The sequence below is a fragment of the Chamaea fasciata genome, unplaced genomic scaffold, assembly GCF_029207755.1.
Source record: "Chamaea fasciata isolate MVZ Bird 193981 ecotype frontalis unplaced genomic scaffold, bChaFas1.0.hap1 SCAF_11, whole genome shotgun sequence".
Taxonomy (NCBI): Eukaryota; Metazoa; Chordata; class Aves; order Passeriformes; family Sylviidae; genus Chamaea; species Chamaea fasciata.
Window position 1 is genome coordinate 21,114,336 of NW_027094096.1, and position 19,991 is coordinate 21,134,326.

Sequence of the window (19,991 nt, forward strand, 5' to 3'; positions counted from 1 at the left end):
TCGACTCAAAATACCGGATAGCAACTATGAATGCAAAAACTTCTCAGCTCCCTTCAAAACATGTCAGAATTGCCCAGGGAAGAGGAATACTGATGCCTTCAGTTTTCAGCAGCAGCTCAGACGTGGTTGTGCCGGGCTGGGTGTGCAGGGCAGAGCCCCGGGGTCTGTCCCAGGGTCGCTCTGAGCCATTTGTGGGGACAGCAAATCACCGTCGAGGTTTCTGCTGGGTGGCAGCACGTTCAGGTGTGGCTGTGTCGGTGTTTGGCATTTCCAGCAGACCCAGGATGGCCTGGGGGGACAACGGGAGCTCCTGGAAAACCCCAGCCTTTGGTGACCCTGAGGCTTGGTGGTTTTTTTAACATCCTCTGGTTTTCCATGGCTGAGAACCGTTCCCCAGAGCTGCAGGAAGTGGCAATCTTTAGAAGAATGGGTGACATTCCAGCAGGAATGAGAGTTTCCCGGGAGCTGCTCCACAGCCAGGACAGAGCACTCATCTCCCAGCTGCTGCCCGGGGCTGAGCACAGGGCTGGGTTCCTTCAGGGCACCGGAGGAATCCAGACAATATTCCAGTACAGTTACAAAGTCGTTAATCATTAAGCGGGGCTGTGTCTGGGGGAAGTGTGATAACTCAGCCCGGGAGATGGAGCTGGGCCTGCAAAGCTGTTTGTGTGGAGCAGCTGTTGGTGCACAGCAGCCCGGGGTGGAGGGAAGGAAATTTATAAATAAAATGTTACAAAACGTCAACAAAAGCTTTGGCACGAATGGCCAAAAGGTCAGATAAAAGGATTGAGGATCACTTTTCTCAGGCCTTGAAAACCATTAGGGAATTTCCAGGAATAAAGATTGCTTGAGCAGCCCGTGACCCCCAGAGAGACCCCAGAGCCGAGTCTGGGGTGCTCCAGGCTCCCACCTCCTGAGGCGTGGCCATCCCCACACATCCCATCTGTGGGGCAGGCAGGAGCAGAGCCCGGCTGTGCCCTCCAGGTGCCAGGTGAGGACAGGGCGGCAGCAGCTCCTGCTCTTTCCCCCTGTGCCACCCAAACCCCGGCAGCCCGTGCGGGGTTGGGGGTGCTGGGCAGGGGCTGTGCCCCAGCTCAGAGCCCCCGAGGCAGCAGTTTTGCTCCCCATCACCCAGGAGAGGCCTGGGGCAGCCAGGGCAGCGCTGCAGAGGCTGGGCTGCAGGCAGGAAAAGGAGAAGATGCATTTCAGTGCCTGGGGAGGTGGGAAAGCCCCACCCCAGTGACCCCATTCCCCGTGTCCCCATCCCTGCCCGGTCTGGGGGTCAGCACAGGCCCCCCTCACTCGTGTGGGGCTCAGGGGGCCCTGGCCACGGCACAAGGGCAGCTTCCAGAGGAAAAGTGGAAGGGCAGGGAGGAGTTATTTCAGCAGCACCATTCCAGGCCGGGGGAGCTGCGCAGCTCCAGCCCTCACTGAGGGCAGGGGCAGCTGCAGGCCGGCTTGCCAGAGCTGTGAGGAGTGCAATCTTCTCCTTAAGTAATAAAAACTGTGTGCTTAAACCCAAACCAAACAAAACCCCACCCCAAACAGTTGCCACTGAGCTCCTTCACCTGGGATGGTAGGGAAAGAGCAGAGAGCACAAAGGCTCTGGTTCTGCTCAGCCCCTGACTTCGCTCAGGCTGGGAGGTGGGAGATGACCCCTCTGCAGCCAGAACTGGCCGTGAACCCCGGTCACACCAAGCTCCTGTGCACGACGAGGTGCAGCTTCCAGCACTGGCTGTGCGATGGCAGGAGCAGCACACCCAGGGCAGAGGAGCTCGGGGTGCTGGAGGTGCTCAGGGGACACAGAAGGGCTTCTTGGGTGGGCTGAGCAGCGAGCTGAGCCTCTTGGCTCTGTCTGGCTGCTGTGTTTGTGCCCAGAGTTTGGCTCATTTGCCAGGAACCTTCAGGTCCTGTCCTGGTGCTGCTCACCCGGGCAGGGCCCTGCCAGGAATTGGTCCTGATTCCATATGAAAATCCCCCAATGAGTTTTCGGGGGCCATGGGGGGGTGTGGGGGTCCCAAGGGGGTTTTTTGGTGCCAGCTAGAACAGGAAACAGATGCTGCAGGGGTCTGGGCTCCCTCCTGCCCCCCCGCGCTCCTCCAGCTCTGGAGGGGAAACGCCCGCACGGCGTTTGCGGTCAGGCTGCAGCAGAGCAGGAGGCACCAGAGCCGGGTCCGTTTCCTGCCCGTGCCAGCCGTGGCCTCTCTGGATGCTCTTGCGGGGAGGGAGCAAAGGGGAGGGTCCGTCGGTCCCGAAATATCTCAGCAGAGCTGAGTCCTGTCATCTCATCCTGCCGCTCATCCCCCCCGGCAGCAGCAGCCAGGGTACTGACACCCCGGCCGAAAACCCGGAGGATTTGGCTGCACACGCCCTGGGGCAGCCAAGGAGGGTTTGAAGGAGCTGACAGTGCTGGTTCCTAATTTTCAAACCGGACCTGTGAGGATTTTTCCTCCTCTGCTTGTCTGTGACTCCTCCTGCCGTTCCTGCCCGAGGAGGGACGAGCATGGCCCTCTGCCCGAGGCTGGGGAGTGTCCCCCGGGACCCCGATCCGTGTGTGCAGCTCCGGCCTTGGGGGTCATGGACAGTCACAGCTTTCCAGCCCCACACTCCTGCTGCAGCAGACTCAGCTCTCCCACAGCCCTGCCCCGTTTCGGGTGTCCAAGTCTTTTACCGGCGTGGTTAATTTGGACCATCCCCGTTTGCTCACTGGGAAGCTGCGACATGGGCAGGAGAAGGGATTTGCCCTCTGCAAATGTCCGGTCTCCCCTCTGGAGAAGGGATTTGCTCCCTGCAAATGTCCGGGCTCCCCTCTGGAAGCTCCTGCCCTCCCACCAGCATTCCTACCCCCACTTCAGATTGCAACAGCCTGCGCGGCCAGCCCCGCTGGAATGAGTTCTGCCTTCAAATGAATCACGCTAAGAAATGCATGTGGGAGCGAAAGGATTATTTTTGCTTCTGTCACGGATGCTGGCAGAGTGACCCCTGCTCCTCCCACTCCCGCGGCAGCACAGCCCGAGGCCGTGAAAGCCCAGCTGTCCCCCGGAGCCCCCGGCTGTGCCCTGGGGAGGGCTCTCAGCCCCCGCCCTCAGGTAAAGCTGTTTTCTCTGCGCCTGGCCCTCTTTGCCCCCTGAGGCTCCTTGCAGGGGCAGCGGGGATTCCCAACCGCAGCACCTTCCCGACCCCGCTGCTGCAATTCTGCCGCTCTGACTGAAATTTGGGCAGGCAAGAGGCAGAACTGCCAGGTGCTGGCAGGAGTCCTGCGCTGTGCCCTTCTGCAGCAAACACATTGCCAGGGCACAATGTGAACGGTTTGGGTAAAAATCCAGCTTTTTCTGAACTTGCCCCAGCAAAGAGAACCGGCTCCAAATAGACCTTTTTGTTTTGATTCAACTCTTAAATGGTTTCTCCAAGATAAAAAACCAAACCAACCAACAAACAAACAAAGCCACCTCCACAGCTCCTCCTGCCTCGGGGTGGAGGAGCGTGTAGTGGTTTGTTTTCATAGGAAAATCAGCCTTTGTTGGGAGCATGATTCAAACGTGCAGGGACTGGGGCTTGGATGAGTTTCCGGAGTTTAGCAATAGTTTTGCAAGACGTGTGTGATTTCTGGCGGGCTGCGTGCCGGGAGGTGGCCAGGCTGCCGTGGCCGGGGCAGGGAAGGGCTGTGCTGGGTTTGCCGAGCTCCTGCCCCTCGCCGGAGCTCCCCAGTGCAGGGGCTGCCTGCGGCTTGGAATGGGCACACTGTGAAACAAATAACATCAGTGCTTGCACAGAAAAGCCTCATCTACCTCGGGAAATATCCCCGGCAGCATTTAACGGGAAATCTCTTTCTGGATGGTGTGGACGGGATCCCAGAGCAGCTGCCCTGGGATTTGGATGGAGGGTGTTTTGTGGCCCCTGGCAGCCAGCGGTGGGTGCCAGTGCTGTCCCTGTCACTGCAGCAGGGAGGGCCTCCTGTGCCACCACAACCTGTGCCAAGACTCTCGGAGGGGCTGGGGGCAGGCTCTGTGTGTGCTGCTCACTCCCCCTGGCCCTTGGCTGGCTCCATTTGCCTTGAAAATCATCCTGCACCCGGGGCCCCTGCCCTGCCACCCCACCCGTGCTCACCCAGCCCCTGTGCTCTGCCCGTCCCCAGCAGCTGCCTGCAGGTCCTGGGATGCTGCTCCTCTTCCTCCCTGCCCTGGCTGCTCCCTGGCAGGGCCCCTGTGGCACACCTGGGGCTGGTGTGACGGAAAAAGCCAATTCTTCAGCTTTTCTTGTCAGTAGCACTGAAGGGAGTGGACTAGTGAGTGGACTCCCACCTGGAAAATACCTTTTCTGCCCTCCTCCACTGAAAACCATCCCGCTGTGAGCATTAACACTTTCTCTGCAGCTCTAGGAAATACAATAATAGGTTGCACATTCAAACCAGCTGCTCGTTTATTTTTTCAACTGCCTCTGAAAAATGCCTGTAATTAGGAAAAATCTATAACAAGAAGTACAAACAAATCAATGTCTTTCATTAGCCACAAAGAGTCGGCACTCTGCCTTCACTGCAGCTTTATTAAATTAGAATAATGAAGCAGAAGCCACAGAAAGCAAAACAAGAGCTTTGGAAAGGGCTGAAAATACACAGATGTCAGGTTAGAAACACGTTTCAAATGTGAGCGTGGAGCTGTAAACACATTTGCTTGTGCTGTTCTGATGCCTCCTCTGCAGGGTGATGGGAACCTAAAAGAACATATTTACATTTATATTTATATTTATATTTATATTTATATTTATATTTATATTTATATTTTATTTTCTTTTTACTTTTACTTTTATTTATGTCCTCCTATTTCCCTATAAAAGGCATTTGATCTCCTCTCCAAAACGCTTTGCTGGTGCAGGAGGGTGTCAGGACCAGTGGTCCCAGACAGGCTGCTCAAGGACCTTGCAGGCACTAGAATAAGCCAATTCTAATGCATTTTACTCTTTCACTTATCATTTTCTCCCATTTGCTTCTGCCATGTGGTAGTTTGTTGCTTTCAAAAAAACAAAAAAAAACAAAAAAAACCCAAAAAACCAAGCAAACAAACAAAAAAAACCCCAAACCTTTTCATAAAGCAAAAAATGCTTTCAAAAGTCTTCACCTGTGTCTTTTCTAATGTGGAGTTCTGAGCTGGAAAATTAAGTTTTGCCTTTAATGCCCCTTAAATGGAGGAGCTGCGGGGCTGGGGCAGGGTGGGCAGGCAGCCTGGGCAGAGCTGGCGGAGAGTAGCTGTTAATTGTTTATTCCCGGCTTATTTCCAGCAGGGTTTCTGCAGGCTGGGGCTGTGTGGGGTGGCTCGGGTGGGTTTGCAGCACCCACATCCCCTGGCAGGTGTGTGACCCTGTCCCTGTGACCTTGGGGGCTGAGCTCCCTTCAGGGCTCTGCCTGTGGGGAGGGGGCACAAAATCACCTGGGGTTGGAGTCTGAGCCCACAGCGAGCAGGAGAATCCGTGCCCTGGGTGCCACCAACCAAATTTATCCTCTGCAAAGCTCCCCCTGCCCCGGCTGCAGGGGCTGGGAAAGGTGCCCTGGGCTGTGGGATCGCTGCTGGGGGATGGAGCATTGGCCAGCCCGGCCCGGGGATGCCACCCCTGGGAGTCAACTCTCCCAAGGAATGTTTGTTTTATTGCTTTAGCACTGGCTGACAACACCACAACGCCCCCCCTAACCCAGGAGAATTGAATATTCATCTCCTGCGAATTCTATTAATCCTGCGCTTCTTCTTCGCAAGAGCAAAATAATTGCTGTAATTTCATTTCAAAACCCGAAGTCAATAACCACGAGCCTGTCACTTCTCTGTGCTTTCACTGAGAGACGATTCGCTGCCTGCTCCGTGATCGCTGCTAGAGCAGCGCATTTGTTTGTGCGTTTCTCTGGGCCCATTTGCTCTGAGTGGCCCAGTTAACACCCCCACAGAATCCTTTGCCCCGGTTTTAAACAGCCTTTTAAACCCTGGAATAATTTACGCAGGAAAATATAGATTAAATTAAATTATGTGGTTTTGTGCACGATCGTGTTTCCCCCCCCCCCCCCCCCCCCGCCAAAGGCTCTGCATTTTTCTTTAACAGCCCCTAAGGAGATGTGCTTTAATATTAATCAGTGTTAAAAAATAATCTTAAAAAAATCAGGTTTTACCCACTAGAGAAAAGCACAGACAAGGGATGAAGTTTAAACATGTGGCACTGGGAGGGCAGGCGTGGGGAAGCTGCCTGTCGGGGAGCTGTAAAAAGCAGGTTTTGTGTTTTCTACACAACCTCCAGGGCGACAGAAGGCTCCGTACCTGACCTTTCTTCTCGCCCCCTTATCCTCTCATCAGTGTTTACCAGACACGCTGTTTTCTCATGAAAGAGCAGCTGCTGTTGTAGAAATCAGGGTCACTGGGTGCCCGTGCTCACGGGAATCCCTCGGGCCAGGGGCCTCCGCCGGGGTTTGTGTGTCGGGGAGGGGGCGAGTGCACGGTGACACCGATGTGTGACACTGCAGTGACACTGCCCGGCCCCACGGGCAGCAGCCGGCAGGGTGGGACCTCAGGATCACTGCTTTGCCTCGGAGGGGAGCCGGGCCAGGCTGTCCTGCCTGTGGGGCTGGCTGGTGCTGTGGCAGGCAGGAGAGCTGCTGTCCCCATCCCGTGGTGCCGGCAGCCTGGGAGCAGCAGGACACTCAGAGAGGGGCTCTGCTCCCAGGGCCCGGGGCAGGAGAGTCCTGCACAGTGCTCAGGGTGCTCCCGGGGCAGCAGACATGTCCTCAGGGGCACCCTGTCACCCAGGGGGTCAGTGTCACCCTCAGCTGCACCATCAGCAGGTACCAGGGCAGCCTCAGGCTCAGGCTCAGGGGTTTTGGGGCAGGAGGAGCTCGAACAGCCACAGCCCTGGAGCGCAGAGCAGCACATGCACACCCGCACTGTGCCTAGAAATGTCTCTGATAATCACACCTGTCAGTTTACATAGCGTTAGTTCACTGAACCACCGGATTTTGACTTCAGAGGTGTGATCTCATTACTAGGTCAGTGAGCCGGGCAGGATGACCCCACTCCTCGTTATTTTACAGCAGCACTAAGCCCTGGCTGTGGCTGCTGCCTCCTTGGCTGCAGGCAGGCCGAGGGCGTTTGGCAGGGTTCCTGAGGCTGCTCCCTCGGCCAAACAGATGAAGCCTCATTAGCACCTGTACCAGGGAGGTATTTATTTCCATTAAGGCAGCGCGGAGTGTGTCTTCCTGCCAGGCACAGCACAAGCACAGCGGGACACAAAGCCCTGCTCTCCTCTCCTCAGCGCTCTCTCATCACTCACACGGTGTGAAACCAGCTGAGCAAACCAGCCTGGGCTGAAAACAAGCAGCCTGTGGCTCTGCCCTTCCCTCCTGGGGCCAACTGCTGGCACCCGGGCAAGCCCCAGGGATGGGGCTGGGACAGTCAGCAGGCCCTGACCCTGGAAACCAGAGTCCCAGACTCTGGGAGGGACCTCAAAACCCACCCAGTGCCACCCCTGGCATGGGCAGGGACACCTCCCACTGTCCCAATGTCCAACCTGGCCTTGGGCACTGCCAGGGATCCAGGGGCAGCCACAGCTGCTCTGGGAATTCCATCCCAGCCCCTGCCCACCCTCCCAGGGAACAATTCCTGCCCAATCTCCCATCCTGCCCTGCCCTCTGGCAGTGGGAAGCCATTCCCTGTGTCCTGTCCCTCCATGCCTTGTCCCCAGTCTCTCTCCAGCTCTCCTGGAGCCCCTCCAGGCCCTGCCAGGGGCTCTGAGGTGTCCCTGGAGCCTTCTCCTCTCCAGGTGAGCACCCCCAGCTCTCCCAGCCTGGCTCCAGCCCTGGAGCACCTTCACGGCCTCCTCTGGATTTCCTCCAGCTTCAGGTCCTCTCTGTGCTGGATTCCCCAGGGCCAGATGCAGCTCTCCAGCTGGGATTGCTGCTGCAGAGGTGTCACGTCCTGCTGCTCCTACCTGTGCTCATTTTTTTGGGCTAAATTAGAATTTAATTCCTGTCCAGCCGGTCCGTGAGGCTTCTCACCAGAACAGGGTCAAACATCTCAGTCTGCAGTTTGCAATGGAAGGGTCAGGCTGGGGGAATCAGACTGCTGAGGGAAAGCCAGTGAGCTCTGTGCCAGGCTGCTGCTCCTGGGCAGGAGGGATGAGTTTCTCTTGAGAAAACCCCCATGACACACGTTCGGTGTTGATCCTCATCAGAACCACCCCTGCACTTCTGGGAGTGCACTTCTCTTACCTGCCCCATTTATAATTGATTTTACTTCATTTAGAAATCAAAGCAGCGAAGAGAAACTCACAGAGGAGGTTTTGCCTTCCCACCCCCAGTTTGCCATGGTTCCAAGCCAGTGCTGATCTTCCCCCCCCACTAAATACGAGACATTAAAATCAATCATTAATAGCTTTAAAAGGTTTGCGCAACAACAACCAGGCTCGCTCATGTTTGAACATTAACAGATGTATTTTTTCTTAACGGTGGGTTCTTTTAGTCAAATTCTAGGTGTTATAAAAAGGATTGTCTATGCCAGTGATTTTTTTTTTTCCCCCAGTACATTTTTAGACTGGGCTCATGGAATAAGCTCCTGAAGCTCCAAATTGAAAAGACAAAGGTTAATCCCTTGAGAGCTGGATAAACAATCGCTCATTAGGAGGTGGAAAGCATTAGCACAGGGCAAGCCGAGGCTGAGGGGCAGGAGGGGAAGCTGTGGCTGCAGTGGGCACTGGCCCCACCTGGGTGTGCCCGGTCCTGGTGCCACAGGGGGTGTGGGGGTCCCAGTGCCACTGCGGGGTGCACAGGGCCGTGACCCAGGCTACAGACCAGAGGAGTTTATTTGTGTTTGGAATTTCAGCGGGGAGGAGGGAACGTGGCGACAGAGGGGCCTCTGCAGCAGGGCCAACCCCAGAGCTGCAGCCTGTGCAGCTCCAAGGAAAGCTGCAGCTTCAGAGGCCGCCCGTTGTGCTGGGAACGGCCTTGGTGAGGAGTGCCAGGGGGTTTGCTTCCAGTAAGGGCTGAGCTGGCATCTCTTTGTCCTGCAGGATTAACTTTAGGGGTTTTATTTCAGGTACTGAAGTGTCTCTGCGTTTGTTCCTTGGCATCGCCTCCTTCCTCACCCTCACCGGGAGCAGAGGAGTCTCACCCTTGGCTGTGTGTGCAGGCAGAAGCGGGCCTGCGGTCAGGGTGGAGGTGCACACAGGTGCCGAGTGCTCCGAGACGGGAAAACATCCATCTGCGGGGCTCCAGCCCCAAAGCAGCCGAGAGCATGAGGGTCACGAGAGACAGGACGGGAGCCCCCCGGTAATGAGGTGTGGCTGTGCCCCACACACAGCTCCGGCAGCAAGGAGAGAGCGCTGCGGGATAATGAGGGCCAGAACAATAGCTGGGGAAGGGATAAAGAGATCTGGCTGCCGAGATAGCAGTGCAGAGGTGTTGCTCAAGGTGCTCCTACCCCCATCTGCTTCAAACCTGTTGGAAGAGAGCTCAGAAAAGGGGGCTTTTAACGCTTCCTTTAAACTCCTGACACTTCTTTGTCATTACTGCATGTTCAGATATTCCAAAAATAAAATAAAAGCGAGAGTTGGCATCAGGCTAAAAATCCGGGATTCATTATGTGGCAGCACTAAACTGAACAATTTGATTTCCATTTCCAGGACTGGCATTTTCGAGGCCGTTCCTTCCCCTAATTAGACCCTTCAGGCAGGAATGGGAGGGAGGGCGGTTTGTGAAAAGGCGAGCTGAGGTGAGGAATGGACTGGTGCTGTGGGCAGGAAGGGCACCGGGGCACCACCCAGCACCTCTTGGGTCCGCTTTCCAGCACATGGGTTTGGAAACAGCAGCAGGAGTCACCTCCACAACTTTGGATTTGCGGCTGTGGCTGACCATGGAAAGCCAATTTTCTGGGCTCTCACCTCTCATTGCATTCCTGCCCTGGGATTTCATTGTCTTGGCTTTAAAAAAACTCTCTCAGATCAGTTTTAGCATCTTCTTTACGAGTTTAGCACCTGAAACTGTGCCTGATTTTAGTTGTTCAAGGCTTTGAGGGTTGAGAAAACATTTTGACCAAACAGATGTCCTGATCAAATCTACAGTAAAACATCAACGAACATTTTTGCCAACATTTAAACAAATATATAAAGAAATATCAAAAGGGAAATCTAATTGAAAGTCCAATATGACCACATTGCTAACATCTGCTAGACATCAGGGGGTGATGTTGGCTATGATGTGATGGTGATGCAATGACAGGTGTTTTCTGAGCTGTATTTGATTTCTTCTGCCCCAGGCTTGGCTACTGCCCCCATTTGTGCCCACATGAGGAGCTCACAGGGCTGGAAGGAGGCTCCTGCCAGTCAGCTGGGTCATAGCTCTGGTCACAGCACCTCAGAGGCAGCAGACATTCATTCCCCCTATTCATTAGGTAGCACATTCTTAATTGAAATATTTAACTCTGTCTCCCCTGGTATGCAGCCCTCAGTGTTTCTGACCTGTTTGTCTTCTTGGCCGTTTGAGGAAATTGTATAATGAGCGTTAATGCGTTATCAAACCGCCTCAGCAGAATTGTCTTTCTTGGCCAGGAGCTGAACAAAAGAGCTTTTCTACTGAGAATAGTAATTTCAGTTTAAGACGGTAATGTGGGAAGAAGGTAAGATTGCTCCCTGCTGTAATTAGAACAAGTTTTCCAGGATCCTGTGTTATCTTTAGACTCTGGAAGTGTAGTTGCTCTACTAGGATTAATAAGTCACCTCCATTAACTCCAGTTATTGCAGTGCTGTGTTGCTATCACAGGCCATTTGCATGTTCTGGAATACAGAAGGGACTCCAGAACAGCTTCATTATCGTTGTTGGGTTATAACATTAATAAGACAAACAGGGAGAAGCAAAGGCGTGCAGTGTTCAGCCCCCTGGGACTCTGAGACTCCCCTCAGACGCTCGCTGGCTCCCACCTCCCAGGCTGGACACTCAGCACATCTCCCACTGCTCATTACAGGATTATCACAGAATTGCCATCGGCTCCCAGCACACGACTGTGCCACTCTGCCTCCCAAAGCTCAGTCCCTGTTGGCACTCGGGCTCCCTGGGGCACACACGAGGCTGTGTGAGATCTCGTTAATTAGCCCGGGAACAGCTTTTGCTTTCCAGACAGCAAAATGTCAGCTCAGACACAAGAACGCAGAGAGGAGCCGGCTCCCCTTGTGCTGGAGGGGAGGGAGCTGCTCCTCAGGCCGCAGCAGGCGCTGGGGAGTCTCCTGCAGGGCTGGAGCACAGCATGATTCTGTCACCCCCTAAACTGTGGGGTGACAGTCCCCAGGGACAGCAGCTGCCACTCCGCAAGGACAGCAACACCGTCAGAACTCAGAGCCACAGAACCAAAGAACCACAGAACCATTTGGGCTGGAAAAGCTCTCCGAGACCACCGAGCCCCCCCAGTGCCAATGCCACCCTTTACTGAGGTTCTCCAGGGCCACATCCATAGGGCTTTGGAATGCCTCCGGGGTGGGGACTCCCCCGCCGCCCTGGGCAGCTGTGCCAGGCTGGACAGCCCTTTTGGCTAAGAAATTTTCCCGCTGTTCAGCCTCAGGGTCCCCTGGCACAGCCTGGGTTTGTTTTCCCCTCGTTCTGAGGGAGCAGAGCCCGGCCGCCGCCGCGGGCTCCTGTCGGGAATTGTGCGGAGCGAGTTCCTTCCTCCCGCGCTCCTCCGGGCACATCCCTCCGGCAGCTGCGGGGCTCGGGCTGCTCCCGCCTGCGCTGCGTGTCCTGTCTGCCACAGACACGTCTGACTGCTCTTATCAGCCCTGGAGCTGCCGTTTCCCCGGTTTGTTTCCCGAGGACAGGCAAAGAGGCGGGCGGCGCGGGGAGGATCCGCGGCGGGGCTGCTCCCGCTGCCCTCTCACCTCCTCAGGCTGCCCAGGGGACACGAAGCCCTCTCTGCACCACAGCAGCTCCTCTGGTGCCATGGGGTCCCCGGGGCTGGGGCAGAGGTGCCCACCAGAGACCTGCCCTTCACAAGGGGAAAAGGGGATATTGCGTTGTAAGGGGAATATCGTAAAGTGCTTTATGCATGGCGGGCAGAAGTATTTTAAAACAAAATAAATTGTATTTTGGGCTCCCTGTGGAAAGCCTGCAGGGTGTATAAATGACTTATGGGAAGAGATCCTGTCTTCTGTGACACATGAAAAAGGAATAAAAGAAGTTTCAGGGACCAAAGAAAGAAAACAAGGTGGTAAAGTGTTGTTTGACCTGAAGAGTTTCCTGAGGTGAAGGCGGATGAAGCTCTCCAGAAGCCAGTATGTAGGTCACAAGCCAATTGAGGTGAAATGTGGAACAGACATTTCTGCAGCAGGTAAGGTGTCCTGTGGTGGGGACCTGAGAGCAGCTCCATCTCCAAGCCCTGCGTTCACACTGAGCTCTGCAACCTCTGGGCTCACCTGGCCTTTCCAGCAGCACTCCTGAGTGAGACACAGCGTGCCTTAAATCCCCCCTACGTGTGTATATGTACATATTGTCCCTCCCTACAAGCAGGCGTGGTGATGACCGTTCACAGGGGCCTTTCCCCCAGCCCTCAGCCTGCACCTGGTTTGGGCCCCTTGTTCCTTCCCGCACACCCTGAAATTCTGACATCTGACTCTTCCCGATAACCAGCACCAACAGGTAGAAACAGCTGGATTCAGGAGCAGCCCGTTCCCTTCACACTCCCCCACGCCACGGCAGCTCAGCACTAATTGGTCTTACTGGGAATTTCCGTTTGTGCTCCAGCACACTTTCCTTCCTCGTTAGGGATATATCATCCGTTTGGGTTAAATCAGCTGTTAACGGAACAAAACATTCAGCTTAATGGAAATCAGCGGTAAAAAAATCCCAGATTTTTGCAGAAAGTGCATTAAGAGGCAGAGCTGGAAGAAATTCAGCTCCAGCTCTACCAGACAGAAACCGAGTCAGCTCCAGGCATATGCTGGAGCGATGGAGGGAAAGGTGCTAATGCAACATGCTTCGTGTTGTGCTCCAAAATAAGAACAGCTCGGCGTGGCAGGCAGGAAGGCACTCGTTTGCTGGCTGTGGGAGAAGGCATGGAACAGTGTGGCTGAGAAAAAAATCTGCCTCGTTCTTTACTCATGTGTTTGGACCTTTTGCAGCTGAGGCCCCGCAGCCAGAATGTGCAAACTGTTGTACCCAGGGTGTGAGATCTCCACTCCCAGCGCTGGCAGGCTCAGAAGGGCCGTGCTGGGGTGCAGGCTGAGGGCAGGGTGAGCTGCCTGGACAGCACAGGCTGCTCGGGCCCAGAGATTCCCATCGGACACAGCCGGGACAGGGAGCTTGGTGCCTGTAATCAATGTCAGCCACCGTCACAACCAGAGTCTGTTCACCCCTCCAAAGAGCCATCGAAAAATGAGATGACACTCAGAAAAAGGTTACAGGGATGAGTCAGGCATCTTGGAAAATCCTGCCCTGGCATGGTAGACTAAATAAATTGTAGTCTCAGACCAGATTATAAATCTGAGCTTGGAGTGTTTAGATGAAGAGTACTGCAGCCGAGGGAGGGGAAGGTTGGATCCAGCACACAGCACTGGTGTTTGCACTTTTGTATTCACCCTTCAGCACGCACACTGGTCCCTCAGGAATGTCCTGTCAGTCCAGCTGCCACCTCTCCACGAAGCCAGGGATTCCCCGGGGGTGTTTGTCTGTCGTGTCAGCGTTCCCCCCGAGGTCAGAGTGACCCGCAGGTGCCTGGGCAGGCACAGCACACCTGGAACATCCTCCCGGCAGAGCGAGCATCATCCTCCCGGCAGAGCATCCTCCTCCTGGCAGAGCATCCTCCCGGCAGAGCCCCCTCCTGCCGCTCCGGCTCCCGCTCCCGGCTCTCTCCGGCAGCGCTGGCAGCCCGGCAGCTCCCCAGGGCCCGCTCCCCGTGCCCGGCCCTGCCCCAGCACACAGCCCAGGAATGCCTCCTTCCCCGGCAGCTACGTGCTCCGGGAATTGCTGCTCCCACTCTTTGTCTTTCCAGTTTGGATTTACAGCGCTGCTCAGGTAACCGAGGGAAACAGGCTGGAGTTCAGAGTGCGTATTTACTGATGCTATCGGCACGGCTTCGGCGTGACTCAAAATTTGCTCAAGACAGGAAACTCAAGGAAGCTGCCACGAGAAGCTGCAGTGAGCAGTGGCACCGAGGAGTCACTAGTGAAACGGCTCTTACAAAGGGATGGAGAAACCGAAAGGTTTCTCCTCATCTAATAGCATCGGTTTGCACATTTTATTACCTTTTTACACAATGATCCAAGTGCTTCATTAAAATAAATTCTGCTTTGGGTCATACAGCTGATTCTCGGAGGAGCAAGATGGCTTTTCCCTGAGCTGGCGTGGTAGGCTTGATATCATTGTGCTGCATTTGCCATGTGTCTGGCTCGTGGGTTGGGTGTTTGCTTTCCTGGGAATATGAAGACTCAAGATTCGTTTTTTCAGTGCTCTCAAATCCTAGAGGGCACCACAGAACAGCTCTGCAAACCGGGCTCGCTGTGCAACATGGATTTTACAGGTGTTACACTTCCTGCCTCCTTTTCCTCTTTCCTTTCTCTTCACATTCATTTTGAATCAAAATTTAAAAGAATCTTAAAGTACTGAATAAGCAGTTGTTTGTGGATGGATACAGAAGGGAAAAAACCCCCCCTTCATATAATGGTAAAACACACAAGAAGGAAAGGTATCATATTTACAAATCTGAACCTGTTGTTTTGACGTTGTATCTTAAGTTGCCCCAAAAGTGAAGCCAGGCCAGCGGCTCCATCTGCAGCCACTTGCATATTCCCACAGGGGTACAATATGCAGCTGATTTCCCAATTAAGCTTTCCCAGCAAAGAAGTTTTATAATTTAAACAGACTCAAAAGTTTGAGAAATGAATACATATTCATGAAGGACTAATAACACTCTGTCTAGAACACAGCTTTGAGCTGAGAGCAGCTCTGACTGGCTCATGTCTCACCCACCATACTTAGCGAAAATGGGAACGAGGAAGAAATGGCTGAAACCAGCAGATTGTGTTTTGCCAAGACAATAAATAATAACCATATTCTGACTCAAGTGCCAAATGTATAGCGCTTAATTAGAGGTCAGTAGAGCATATTTCTGCTCAGCTGTTCCATTGACAGCAATTAACATGTTCGTGTCACTTACACTGGGTTGCAGAGCAGATTTTTGGTTGAGTGAAAGCAGAACCAAGGAAGGGCTGCTGCACCTCTGGCAGCAGCTCGGGAGCAGCATCCTTGGCCCCCGCCCGCTGGCAAAGACGTGGGACAGAGAGGTCTCAGCACCGCCCTGCCCCATCCCTCTGAGGGCTGAGGGGACCCTGTCCCATCGCTGCGGGAGCTGAGGTGACCCTGCTCCGTCTCCGTGAGGGCTAAAGGGCCCCTGCCTCGTTCTCTGTCCCGGGTGCCGGCCCGGGCAGCGCGGTGACACCGTCACACCCCGCTGGCCGTGCCCGGGCTCCATCCGCGCCCGCCGCACCGCGTGGGCTCCGCCGCCGCCTCCCGCCCGGCGCGGGCGCCCTCCGGGCAGGGCGCGGCGGTGACCCGGGGCAGGGGCAGCGCCGGGGCCGCCATCCCCATCCCCGTCCCCGCGGCGCGGCCCCGGTGCCGGCGGGCGCGGCAGCACCGCCCGAGCGGGGGCGGCGCGGGGGGCGGGCGCGCCGGGGCCGAGCCGCGCCTCGTCCCGCCCGGTCAGTCCGGCGGGGCCGGCGCTCCGTGCCCGCCGAGGGGCCGCGCTCCGCGGCGCTGCCGCCGCCAGGGGCCCGTCCCGCCGCCCCCGGCCCTGCCCGGCCATGGGCGCCGGGGCAGCCGCGGCCCGGACGCCGCCCCCCGCGGGCGGGCGCTGCCGGCGGTGCGGAGCGGCGAGCGCGGGCTGAGACGACGACGACGACGACGAGAAGGAGGAGGAGGCAGGTGGGGCGGCCCCGGCGCTCCTGGAGCCGGGCTGGGGCGCGGCGGGGCCGGGGCGGAGGGGGCAGAGGGAGCCGGGCGGGCGGCGGGACGGGGCGGCAGCCGCGGGGGCGGCGGCGATCGCCGAGGGGCGCGGGTGGATCGAGCGCTCCCTGCCCCCGTTCGGCCCCGCCGCCCTGTCCCTGTCCCTGTCCCCGTCCCTGTCCCCGTCCCCGTCCCCGTCCCCACCGGCCAGCCCGCCGTGGCGGCGGCGTGCGCGGCTCCCCGGGAGCCGGGCGGGGAGCGCAGCGGGGCCCGGTACCGCCGCTTGGAAACCTCGGAGGAAAAGCAGGGCAGGGCTCACCTTCCAGCTAGGTTTCCTTGGCTCTCTTATTTCTCTAGATGCGTTGCTGTGCCTGTAGAGACTTCGTTGCTTCGCCTCAGACCTATGTGACTCTGGGGGAAGGATCATGACTGAAGTCCTTCTCTCTGCTGCTCTGAACGGAACTGAACCCAACCTGTTATCCAGCAGCGGCTGGTCTGCGGGAAACGTCACCACCAAGTGCTCCCTGACCAAAACCGGCTTCCAGTTCTATTACCTGCCCACCGTCTACATTCTGGTCTTCATCACGGGGTTTTTGGGCAACAGTGTGGCTATCTGGATGTTTGTCTTCCACATGAAGCCTTGGAGCGGCATCTCAGTTTACATGTTCAACCTGGCCCTGGCCGATTTCTTGTATGTCTTGACTCTGCCCGCCCTCATCTTTTACTACTTCAACAAAACAGACTGGATCTTCGGAGACATCATGTGCAAGCTGCAGAGGTTCATCTTCCACGTGAACCTGTACGGCAGTATCCTGTTCCTGACCTGCATCAGCGTGCACAGGTACACGGGCGTGGTGCACCCCCTGAAGTCTCTGGGGAGGCTGAAGAAGAAGAACGCCGTGTACATCAGCAGCCTGGTCTGGGTCCTCGTGGTGGGCGTGATTTCTCCAATACTCTTCTACTCGGGGACGGGCATAAGGAAAAACAAAACCATAACGTGCTACGACACAACGGCTGATGATTACCTGAGAAGTTACTTCATTTACAGCATGTGCACCACGGTGCTGATGTTCTGCATCCCCTTCATAGTGATTCTTGGTTGCTATGGGCTCATCGTGAAAGCTTTGATTTACAAAGATTTGGACAATTCTCCTCTCAGGAGAAAATCGATTTACCTGGTCATTATTGTGTTGACGGTCTTTGCAGTGTCTTACCTTCCCTTCCACGTGATGAAGACCTTAAATCTAAGGGCCAGGGTGGATTTCCAAACCCCAGACATGTGTGCCTTCAACGATAAGGTTTATGCCACTTACCAAGTGACGAGGGGCCTGGCCAGCCTCAACAGCTGCGTTGACCCCATCCTTTACTTCCTGGCAGGTGACACCTTCCGAAGGCGCCTTTCCAGGGCCACCAGGAAATCGTCCAGAAGGAGCGAACAGAATGTGCAGTCCAAAAGTGAGGAAATGACTCTCAATATTTTAACAGAGTATAAACAGAACGGAGATACCAGTTTGTGAACAAATGCAGAAGATTTGGGAACAGTTTGGAAAAATCCTCCGCTTTGAGGCAGTAGGAGACTGTAGGGCTTACGAGTGTGTGAGGAAAATCTAACAGTCTCAGATTCTTTTTTAGATAAAGCCTCATTTTCTGGTGTTAGAAAAAGCTTAACAAAGTCAGTGGAAGAATTTTAATGGAAAATAATGTGTCAAAATTCAGCTTTCCTTCAGTAGTTTCATTTATTTCTGACTTGTGTCAGATGAAGGAAAATGAAGTAAATCCCCTAAAGGAGGAGAGCAATCCAAGTGCATCTGGTTTAATGACTTAGTCTCCCACATTTGAAAATGTTCTCAGTCAGCCTGTCTTTAAGAACAGGAAATAAAAATAAGAGCAGTGTCTTGTCTTCTGAGGCTCAGTCACAGACCAGGCTCTCTGCTCTCTCGCTGTCGTACGCAAGGATTTAAATCAAAGCCACGACGCAGTTATCATTTTTCAGTTTTATTATTTCTTTTCATCTACTTCTAGTGCTGATAATGACTTGATAGTTTGGTGGCATTTATGGTTCAGTCCTCTTTCAGTGCCGGTGTTCTAGTCAAGGTAGGCTTTACTGGTGTGTGCATGGTCGTGCTTTGGGGTTGCGATGGTTGTTGATGGCAGAGCTGGCCCCCTTGGTGGCCGGGGCTCCCCGGTGTGTCCCCGGGTGCTGCCAGGCACGGAGAGCCGGGCTGTGCGGGGTCACGGCTCGGGGCTGTCCCCGTGCCAGGGCAGTGGCACTGTGCCAACCGCAGGGACAGGCCTGGCATGGCCTGGCTGGCTGGGGAGCGCTGGTACTGTGCTGGCACCGTGCTGGCACCGGGCTGGCACTGTGCTGGTATTGCTCTGCCACTGTGCTGGTATTGCTCTGGCACCATGCTGGTACTGTGCTGGCACCGTGCTGGCACTGTGCTGGTACTGTGCTGGCACTGCACTGGCACTGTGCTGGCACCTTGGTGGCGCTGTGCTGGCACCTCTCTGGCACCTCGGTGGCACCTCAGTGGCCCAGCAGCCCGGTGCAGAGCCGAAGGCTCCACCGGAGGTGAATGTGCTGGAACAGCTGAGCCTTGAGGCCAGCAGGGAACACGTGCTCCAGGTACCAGAGTACCAGAGTGGTTCTGCTCCTGCGTGGTACCAGAGTGGTTCTGCTCCTGTGTGTTACCAGAGTGGTTCTGCTCCTGTGTGGCACCAGGGTGCTTCTGCTCCTGCACGGTACCAGAGTGGTTCTGCTCCTGCAGTGTACCAGAGTGGTTCTGCTCCTGCGTGGTACCAGGGTGGTTCTGCTCCTGCAGGCGTTACAGACAACACAAGAGTCGTGTCCCCAGAACGGTGGCTATCAAAATGGATAATATAAATGGATTATATATATATTATATATTATATATATATATAACAGTAATTGGGGGGGAATTAAATTTTTTTTGTACTTTGACAAAAAAGTTGCTGTATTAACAAGATGTTGCAATATACTACGGGCTAAATCCGGCCCTTTACTATAGACCTTTTCCAAATGTGGAATAGTTCATCCAAAATTAGCCAAACTGCAACATTGTGTAATACAAGAGCTAGTGATCAGGCACAGATGAAATTCTACATGGGCAGTCTCACTCGTTTCTCATATTTTTAATAAATGTATTTGAAAATATTTTGTGCTAAAAGCAGTATAAAAGCATGCTCTGAATTATGGATTTAGTGTACAAAATTAAGTTTGATGTAATCCTAAGGGTGATTTTTAACAGATCTTTGTTCCTCTGGTCTGCACCACAAGAGTAAAATATTTATATTTTACTTACCAATTTCCAGTGATTGGTTACAAATGAGAGTAGCTGTAGTTATTTTTGACAACATTGTTAAGCAGCTTCTGTTCACATGTACGGCTTCCTCTGCAGAGTCCCTATTTATTGAACTTATTTATTAGAATGCTAAATGTAAAGTTTGTAAAGTGTGGTTCTCTGTGGTCATATTCAGAATTGGGCATTAATGGAAAATTGAAGAGCATGTTTCAGTCACTGTAATACTGTGTCTTCTAACAGAACATCTTTATAATAAACTCAATTCCACCCTGACTATTCACTGCTGATAATGTAACCTGGTGATAAATTAAACTACTGATTTATAGCCTAGAGGTAAATGAAACTCCAGCTTAGGAAGCTTCTTAAAGCAATGTGGAGAGCTCATTTAGCCCTATGAAAAATGTAGAGGTAGTGAAGAAATCTCAAGCAAGGGTCAATTGCTAATTAATCCTGACTGACAAAGCCTGTGGAACAGCACAGACTATTTATATACCACAGAAAGAGCCTGATTCACAATAAATGACTTCTCCTATTATGTGATTATTTGAGGCTTCATTCAGCTGAGGCACGTCTTGTTTGGAATGGCAGATGAATTACACGGAGAGGGAGCATAAAAATAGGATATTCTTTGAATCTGCTGCTCTGTGTTGAAAATCCTGTTCTTTTCCAAACATTCTGTGGTCAATTCCTCGCTCTCAGTTAGGAAACGAAATGTTCCGCTAATT

General features: G+C 54.3%; 1 protein-coding gene across 1 annotated transcript; it reads left to right on the forward strand.

Moving 5' to 3' along the window:
• The first annotated feature begins 16,368 nt into the window (after positions 1–16,368).
• P2RY1 (purinergic receptor P2Y1) lies at positions 16,369–19,539 on the forward strand. Its single transcript, XM_066193625.1, has one exon. It carries the CDS (start codon positions 16,369–16,371, stop codon positions 17,458–17,460), a length of 1,092 nt encoding a protein of 363 aa, XP_066049722.1. The 3' UTR covers positions 17,461–19,539.
• The last annotated feature ends 452 nt before the right edge of the window (positions 19,540–19,991 follow it).